The sequence below is a fragment of the Bactrocera latifrons genome, unplaced genomic scaffold (genome assembly GCF_001853355.1).
Source record: "Bactrocera latifrons isolate USDA-ARS-PBARC rearing strain unplaced genomic scaffold, ASM185335v1 scaffold_4, whole genome shotgun sequence".
NCBI classification, from domain to species: Eukaryota; Metazoa; Arthropoda; class Insecta; order Diptera; family Tephritidae; genus Bactrocera; species Bactrocera latifrons.
Genome location: NW_017537045.1, coordinates 244,782 through 254,501, shown reverse-complemented (window position 1 = coordinate 254,501; position 9,720 = coordinate 244,782). Strand labels below are relative to the sequence as shown.

Below are 9,720 nucleotides of genomic sequence, written 5' to 3'. Positions count from 1 at the left end.
TTTTAAATTTACTAAATCTTCTGTAAGTTATATTTAAAAAAAATGTTGTTGGCACTTTCTTCAGCCAAATCACATAAATAATAAATAAATACGTCTAAGCATTCACCCCAGCACTGCAACCAGCCGCGCTAATCCACGATTAAGCCACCCCATTATCGCCAGCCACAAAGCGGAACGAACGCCATAAAATATGCAACATAAAACAACAGCCTGCATAGCCATGCAACCATTAGACTGAAGAGCTCCAGAAAAAAACGCACTCTAACACCACTCTCCCACTCACTATCCTCAAGCGTTTTTCAAAGCGAAACTTCACTACTTTCCAACCATTGCTGTGTGTGTGTGTGTGTGTATGTGGTAAAGAGCGCACCGGCTCGGGACGAGCAAATAAAACTCGGCTGGTTGACTGACTGACGTTGAATACCTGACGACTGTCGGCACAACAAAAACAACACGAAGCATATGTTTTACAACACACCACTAAAAATGTACAGTAAATACACGAACACACACACACACATATACATATATATATAGATGTGTGAGCAAAAGCCAGTCGCAGGCCTACAATGAACCGAAAGTGTGCCAACAACCTCCATGGCCGTTGCCATCGTGACTCGCTGCCGCCACCGCTGGCGCTAACGGTAAATGGCAAAATGCTGTTTGTTGTTTTTGTTGCTGTAGCGTTGCAAATTTGCCCCTCAACTTCGCCCAACCAGTGATGCGCAAAATAATCGTCAGTTCATGAACCTCAAGAGCATTTAGGCCGCCCAGCAGCATTCTAACGGTACATACATGCAACTGCCGTTGGTGTGGCCAGATCTCTCATGACTGCTTGAATGATTGGTCACTTAAGGCGCTGACTGGCTGGCTTAACTACAGCGCAGTTGGACTAATGCCTTACGCGCTGTAAGCAGCTGTCACTTGCTATCAGGCTTCAGTTCTTTTCCAATTTGAGCCGCGCTTTACCAATTCATACAGCCTTGCCACATATTTTTATTTTTCTAAATTTTTCCTAAATTCTCTTGGACTATAAGCTTCTATATATAGTTGTTCACATATCTATTCTAACTAAGTTTTGTGCCGCTGTTTGACTTCGTGTTCTCCATCAGCCCAAGCATTGCTTTGGTGCATTCTCAAAGCGCTCGCTGATTTTTTCGTCATGTTACTGCTTTATTTTTTGCTTTCGCAAACATTTTTCCTTTAACATGCCTTCCACTTTATGTCGTCCTTGCCATCTCACTCGAATCTGTGGAGCCGTTCAGTTTTGCGGCGCATTTGTGCAACGTCACGTCTGCGTTTACGTGGTGGGAGATGCTTGGTCGGCCGCAGTGTGCTCAGGCGGTGTTTTGACTGCATTTTCTCTGCTTCTACTTGCTTTTAACTTAGCACTAGCTTATTCATGGCGCTTCCCTTCGCGTCCAATCATCCCCCTTGACAATGTCCTTTCACAACAACTTTTCTTTTTAATACCGTTTCTTCGCCCTTTTTATGCTTTTTCTGCTGTTCTCTATTGTTTTTTTTTTTCTAGTCTCATTTTCCTCTTTATTTACACACCATTATTTGCTTTTCTTTCTTTAAAGTATTTTTTTCCAGCAGCTCCACAAAGTCAAAAAGGACTTGCTATACTAACTTCATGTATATTTGTGCGCTGTGCGATCGTTAGCAATGCTCAGGGACTTTTCTGTGGCTTTGCTTCATGAGACGGTGACTGCAGCTGGGAAATACTGACAGCTAAATTGTTATGGAGTGAGAGGAGACTGCAGCACGGCGGAGTTTGAAAAAATATGTAGACTTGGTGGAAGCGTCAACACAATGGGCTTATGTGGTTGCAAAGTGCAAAGCGAATATTTGATTTTTCCAAGAAGAATATGTCGATCCAACAGGGGGACCAAAGATTGTTGAAAGCAAGTGAGGAAAATTCCAGTAAAACCATAACTAAACTGCTTTTCAAAGATATGATAGTGCTAAGAGAAATATATGAGACTTTGACGGTTCTCTTTGAAATCTTCTATACAGTCAGTGGGAGGCTTGGATGTATTACGAATGTCGTAATTTTTTCATCTCATAAACTTCGTAGCAAATCGAAACTTCACTAGTAATCAGCGTTTTATTCTTATTTAGATTAACCTTATTTTGCGAAGTCCTCGCAGACTGAGAAATGAGAGTCGATTTCAAATAATAAACCTATCGTTATCATCTGCTATAGGTTTAATTCCAAATGAGACGAGCAGAAGAGGAACACCTAAAACAGTGGAAGGTGCAAAAAATGAAGATGGCGGTGAGAAAACAAAAAACGGCAGCATGGACGTTAAGAACGGAACGGCACAGCTATAAGAACTCTTCAACGTCATCACCGCAGAAGCTGGGCTCATTGCAGAAAATGAGTAAAGGCGAGGACATCTAACCAGCCACATCACGACCCCCCGGGTAGAGGAAGCACATTAAAAAGCCAAAGAAAAAAAAAAAAAAAGAAACAAATAATAGGCCCAAACGGCGAGGCCATGTTCATAAAGCCAGCAGAACCGTAGCTAGGTAAACCATAAAGGTGTAGAGGTTAAGTTCAAAGAGATCCGCAAAACAAGAGCCGGGGCCTTACTTACTAGAGCTAGAGAAAGTACAGTCTACAAAAGCCAGCTTCTACGAGGCTCTCAAGACCACTCTTAAAGAATCTGCAACTGTCGCCGACCTTAAACCAAAGGCTACTATAGAGATTAGAGAAACTTAGCGATAAACATAACATCACCTAACACAAGAGAGCAGAGGTAAGAACTCTCCTAAACTCATATGTCCCACTCTCCCAAACTTCTATCATATTGTTCAGCATTGAGTGCTACACCCGAAAGTATTATCCTAAGTCACGTATCCCAAAAAAATCGAATAGCCTCATAGCCCATATTAATTTCAGGTCTTCTAAAAGTGAACCCTTTCATACCATAAATTTCTGTCTCATTGAAATATCGTAAATTTGTCTCGAAGACTTAAGCAAAGTACCACGATGGTATCGGTATAGTTGAAAGAGAAATTTTGGAGAAAGTTTCAAGTCATATAAGATAGAATGAGAGAAAGATATTTCAAGCTTTCTTCAGCCCACAGCTTCTGGCATTCAATAATGAGCTTTGAAATAAATTAAATTTTTAGGTATTTCAAGTATGCAGAGAATAAACTTTAAGGCATGAACTCGAATATTTTTTAATTCACTCAGACATGGATGCAACTTGCACCACAGTAGCCACCAGCGTCACAACTCGAGTGCAGTCACAGAATCTCTACCACAAAGCGAGTATATTCAAAAGTATATGTGTACATACATATTATAAAGACCCCCCAGAGTTGCAGCATAGCGTGCGCATAAGTCAAAATAGAACTTTAATGGTGTATATGAATGTATGGTATGTATGTAGTGCCATGTGTTTATAGCGTTGCTGCCACGGCTTGCAAAAAAATTAACCTACTTTCCGAAAGCAGACATGTTCTCTGCGATTTTTTTTTTTGCAACTATGAAAGTTTATATGTAATTTTTTCGCATAATTGCTTACGCCATATTCTGTACCAATACATATAAGGAACATTGATAAGGAGATATAAACATAAAAGCTTACATGTAAAGAAACATACAGACAAACATTTGTATTATACGACATCATATGCACGGTTAGCGCAGAAAAAGCAAATAAAATGTAAATATACACAAATACATACACACATATTTACACTCAATGGAAAGCAAAACGGAAAAAAATCAAAAATGTTGCCTATCTCCAGGAGCTGAAGCGACGTATTGGCTATTTGAAAGCTGGTGTTGTTGTTGTTATACATGTTTTTGTTCTTTTAAAAATGTATCGAAAAACTGTTGTTTGTTATTGTTTAATAATAATAGCGCCATTCTGTATTTTTTAAATTTTTTATTTCTTTTAACATTATATAAATACATTTCTATGCTACCTTCACGTCCGCATGCTCGACTCACTGTTAGCAACAGACGCAATCAAAATAAATGGCACAATGTCCTCTAGACTATTGACATGAACATGCCGCTGACAGGCGCATAGACAGAGATAGCATGAATGCCGCCTATGGGATTCGCTTGCGTGTCAGCTGGGTGGTGGCAAAGCAAGGTGAGACAGAGACTGTGGTTGGAAACGATGTGGAGTAGAGGAGAAAACAGTGGCTCGACTATGAAATATAAACAAAGTTTAATTTAAAAATATGTCTATCACTTAATTTGTTTAAGTATTACAGTCAAAATGTATGCCGCTAAGTGATTAAAAAACATAGATGTCTTCATTTTCATAGAGAGAGTTAGAGAGATTACAAAAGAAGGGAAAGCTTTAATTTGTCCATAAGACCTCAAGACAATAAAAAAGTATTTTGTATGATTTCATTTCCACCACTCCTTGGGGAGTTTTTATACGCTGGGTATTAGTGAGTTCAAAATTAAGCAGATAAAGGGCTACACGAGAGTTTCTGTGCTCTGCAAGATCTTTAGATAGGGAAATAAAAGTGGAAGTGCTATAATACAGAAAGAAAATAGAAACACTTGCCAAAAATATTACTTACTATCTAGTATTTTTGTCAATTTTTACCCTAAAAGTATTCTTCTAATAAAAATTCTTTAGTTTTAAGCCTAAATGTATACTTATAAAAAAAATTAGACCCCAAAGGTATGCTTTTAAAGTAACAAAAAGTCAACCGGCGAATATTCTTAACAATTCGTGAGAAGCATTAACAATCTAAACGTTAGTAACACGTTAGTAGTGACTAGTAACCGGTAGTAGTAACGTTAGCTATACAACGAGTGCACTAGAAATATTATTTTGACATTACCTATGGACTACTACAGAACACTAAAACTGCAAATGACTAAAAAAAATATAAATATATTTCTATCAACTTAGATTGGCACCATAGAAGAACTTATAAATCATCTACTAGGTAATTTCTGAAAAACTAAGAGAAATGCTCAAAAGTACAAGTTGTAGAGTTCACGAACTCATTAAGAAGTCTTACTATGGTGTCACTTTGAAATCGCTTATGCAGTGAGTTCAGCTGAGAGAAATAAAATAACTTACTGGCTTAAAGCTTTCAAATATATCAATAGTTTTGTCAAACGAAATCAATCTAAAAAGTAGGATAAAACCTGGTGCGCGTAAAGCTTTCAAATATATTAAAATTTCTTTCATTAAAAAAAAATTTCTTACTAATTTCTAAAGTAAAAAACTATCCAAAAGAGAAATTAATACGTTGAAAAACTATTTTAGCAGACATTTTAAAAGTGGATCTGAAGAGCTTAAATTCAACAATGGGAAGCCGTTAGCAGGTTTTGAAGCTTAATGCTCCCGCGCATCGAAATCTAAATCGAGCTGAAGATAGCTAAACGAAATCAAGGCAAATACTTGTGCAATAGAGGGGACCCCCCTCAGTTACTTAACGGCTTTTGGCGCTTTTCGTAAAGCTCATTAGATTTCAATTATTATTCATCATTATCATTTAAATTATTACTTATAATATGAAATTCACTTGAGTACTACTCACACCATCACCTTGAATACAGTTGAACATGAGACCAATTAGTTATAGTTCTTCAAAGGCTTAACAGCGATAAAATGCCCACATTGCATACTTTCAGGTGCGCAAAAGTTCATGTGCGCCATAAAGCTCAGCTCGAAGCGCATACAAACTGTTACTTCTCTCCGCACACACACTATCAGCTTAGTGAACGCTTTCATTATTCATAATTTTTACACAGTCGAGTAGCGCTGAAGGATAATGACTTTAAGTGGGTTAACAAGCGGCGCGGAAGTGAATGAAGTTGATGTTGAGTGCACTCACGTACCCGTATCACTCTGTGTATGTGTGTGTGTGTGTAATGAATAATTGCATACAAATTGCAAAAATGCAGAGAATAAATGGCTTGAAATTCGAGTTAAAAATAGCATGAAAAGTATAGCAAATTAAATCGCGGCCGATGGAGGCAAGTCATGGAGGCAGCGGACAGTGGGGGAAAAGCCACGCAGGCGACCAAAGCCGAAGGTTGTCACAAGGCGTACACTGACCGCTGAACCTTGCCGCAATATGTTGGTGTAAAACGTTAAGTGATGAAAGAGTATAAAAACGACAACAACACTTTAAGCTGCAAAGAAAACAAGCGAATTGAGGTTAAGAAGAACTTATTTATTGATGCGCTCAACAAACGAAAGGCGGAGTGTATTTGGCGCGAAATTTGTGGTGAAAACATTTTGAAAGCGTGGCAAAATGCAGTGTGTAAGAGCGAAGCAGAAAGTGCAATAAGGAGTTCAAGTGCTTAAAATGGTTGTAAAATAAGTTGGAGAAGTTAAGTTGCTTGCATGTTGAGCGCCCAAAAGGCGGCTATGAAAAGTGTAGCGCCAAATTATAGGCAACAAAATTTGAAAGCGCATAATTTTTAAATTATAACTATTTTTATTATTTAAAAAACTGAAATTTTCTCTATATATTTTTATAGAGTTGCCATATAGAGCAAAATATGTTTTTGAAGCGAGAGTAAAGCGTGGAGTTGTAGGCACTAACAAATTTAGAAAACAAGTCGATTTCAAATAAAATATTTGTTAATATTTAAAACAATTTAAGATGTGTATAAGAGACAGGCCATATAGAGCAAAATATGTTTTTGAAGCGAGAGTAAAGCGTGGAGTTGTAGGCACTAACAAATTTAGAAAACAAGTCGATTTCAAATAAAATATTTGTTAATATTTAAAACAATTTAAATTTTAATTGTAAAATTGTAAAAAAAATATTTATAAAATATGTACAAAAAAAAATATATACATACATATGTATATAGTATTTAAGCAAAAATATAGACGCAAACAAAAATTAAAATTTTCTTAGAATTTTTTTTAAAGTTACCACATATTTAAATTAATAAAATAAAAAATTTTTTTTTTTGATTGATCATTATAAACACAAATGTAGAAAACGCGTCGATTCCAAATAAGATATTTTTTAATATTTAAAAAATTTTAAGTTTCTACAAATATTTCAATACAGATGCCAGTAGCAACAAAATATTTAAAAAAAAAGTATTATAAGAAATATATACACACATATATGGTATTTAAGCAAAAATACAGACGCGACCAAAAATTACAATTTTCTTAGAAATTTTTTGAAAGTTGCCACATATTTAAATTTAAAATAAAATATTTTTTTAGCTAAATAAAAGTTATGCATAAATATACATTTTTTTAACTGCAATAAATACGCAAACATAAATTTTGTTTAAATTAAGGATGCCACCTATTAAAACAACGGTTAAAAATACAAGTACTATATTTAATATGTTGCAGAGACAATTTAGTATATTATAACTTATTAAGTTGGCATCAAAAAAAATGTGCGCTAGAGTTGCCACTTATTTAAATTAATAAAAAAGAGAAAATATTGCAATTTAAAAAAATGAACGTATTATAAATTTTGTTTTAAGTACCGGCATCGCAAATTATATTAACTTGAAAATTAATAGAAAAAATAAAAAAAATTATTTTAAATGAGTTGCCAACTATTTTAAAATATAAAACATACCAGCCCTTTGATCTTATGAAAATTGAGTTGAGAAGAATTCTGATATAAATGCATGCTCATATGACCATTATATGTAAGTAAGATTTTGCCATTTTTTTTTAATATTTCTATAGTTAGGGTTGCCATATAATCAACAAATTAAAAGTGTTTCCATAAATGTTTTATGTTTTCGAAGTTTCGAAGGCATGTGAGTAGAAAGATTGTTTGCCAATATGTACAAGGAATATTCTTGTTTAGGGTTGCCATATCACAAAAAAATTAAAAACATGAATTTAATATTTTATGAGTTTACAATAATGTTTTGTAAAGACGCGGAATAAATTGGATATAAGCACCCAAATACTAAAATGTTGAATAGTGTTGCTACTGTACCAGCATAAATATATATTTATGTATTTGATAGATTATAAAAATGTGTTATAAGGCATACATACATGTGTATTTAAGTATAAGTGTATAATACAAATTGGAAAAAAATATTAGGGTTGCCGCCTAATTCAAAAAATATAACGTTATTTTTGTTAGAAAATTTTCAAAGTAAAAAGTAAAGTTTAATATATACATAAATAATTATAATTTTTCATTCTAAATTTTTTCATTTAGAAGATAATATAACTTCATATATACTAGAGCTTCTATAAAAGTTCAGATCATTTCATTGCTTCATTCCCAAACCGCATTGAAAGCGCATATACTCCAGCTATGTACATTTCTCCTTTACCTAGTTGCCGTACAACAACCTTTTCGCCTTCATTTGTATGACACAGTACGTTGTATGTATGTAGGTATATGCCATTGTGGCATGCAACAACTTTCGCATGCGAATTTATGCGCGAAAACGCTGCGGAATCGAACATTGGTTCGCATGTACGGTTGTATGTATGTATAAATGCAAATATTGCAAAAAAGCAATAGAAAATTGTTTCTGGAATGCGTGCGCGTGTGTTTGTGTATTTGTTGTGCAACTTAATGTCACAGGCGCGCAGCTGAGCTCAGGTTGTCGATGCAACCAACTCACGCAACTCGGTGCATACTCAATACCTCGTGTTGTATTGTATATGAAATATAAAAACAAGTGAAAAAACCACATGACAAGCGGAAGTTGCGCGAGGTTGCGGTTATTGTGCTCCTTTTCAAGGAGCAACTTCACGTGCGTTCACAAACGTTGCATATAGCAGTTGAGCGGCAGATACAGGCATCGGGAAAAATTTTATATATGTATGTATAAACAAAACGGAGGCGGGAGGAGACACCAGTAACAGCATTGAAGTCACAGTTCTAAATAAAACTAGCTTACCGCACCTTTTAGGCATAGAGTTTATCAGATCGCGGGTTCTACACTGAATACCTGAGCCAAGCTTGTTTGGATGTCATTCAAAGACACTGATTCATTTATACAGGGAACCTGCGTCCTTTCAACTCTTTTTATCTAGTTTACAGACAACCACTAGTCTAACCACACATCATCACATTTGTCCTGATATCGTTTTATTTTCACTCGTCATATTCTCGCAAATTACTCTCAACGCATTTTATCATGTCATATTGTCTATAACGATATCTTTTCCTCCCTTTTGTCTCATCTTATCATTTCTAGTTTGACTGCCTCTTAACATCTTTTCACCTCTCCGAGCTCAGTAAAATTCTTAAAATTAAAGATTATTTAAAAAAACAATGATTTCTTGATTTTGAAAATTTTTCAAAATTGTTTTTCAATAAAAATTTTCAAAAACAAATTTAAAAAAACTCATAAAATGAAAAATTATATTCATAAAAATTTAAAATTAATAATTACAAATAAAATTGCCAAAAAAATGTTATTATGTTTACTGAAAATTGAACAAAAACAAAAAATCCAAAATTAAAAAAATTTCGAATGGAAATTGAAAAATATTTTTAGAAAATTGTTCTACTTTTATAAATATTCGAAAAAGTTTTAAAAAATTCTTAAAATTAAAAATTATTTTTTCAACGAAAAAAATTATCAAAAGTTTTTCAACAAACATTTTGGAAACAAATTAAAAAAAATCCAAAAATTAAAAATTTTTCGAATTAAAATTTGAAATCATTTCAAAAAAAATTGTAGAAAACAATTTCAAAAAACGCCAAAAATTATTTCGAATTTCGAAAAGAAATTGAAAAATATTTTTAGAAAAT

General features: G+C 34.3%; 1 protein-coding gene across 1 annotated transcript in view; it reads right to left on the bottom strand.

The window, feature by feature from the left end:
- Positions 1–4,094: 4,094 nt before the first annotated feature.
- The window catches only part of LOC108972353 (E3 ubiquitin-protein ligase cblA-like), a 74,566-nt gene continuing 68,940 nt past the window's right edge, over positions 4,095–9,720 (bottom strand). The window contains exon 3 of the mRNA XM_018938906.1: positions 4,095–4,176. Within this exon, the coding sequence (XP_018794451.1) occupies positions 4,095–4,176 (82 nt within the window). The remainder of the gene's footprint in view (positions 4,177–9,720) is intronic.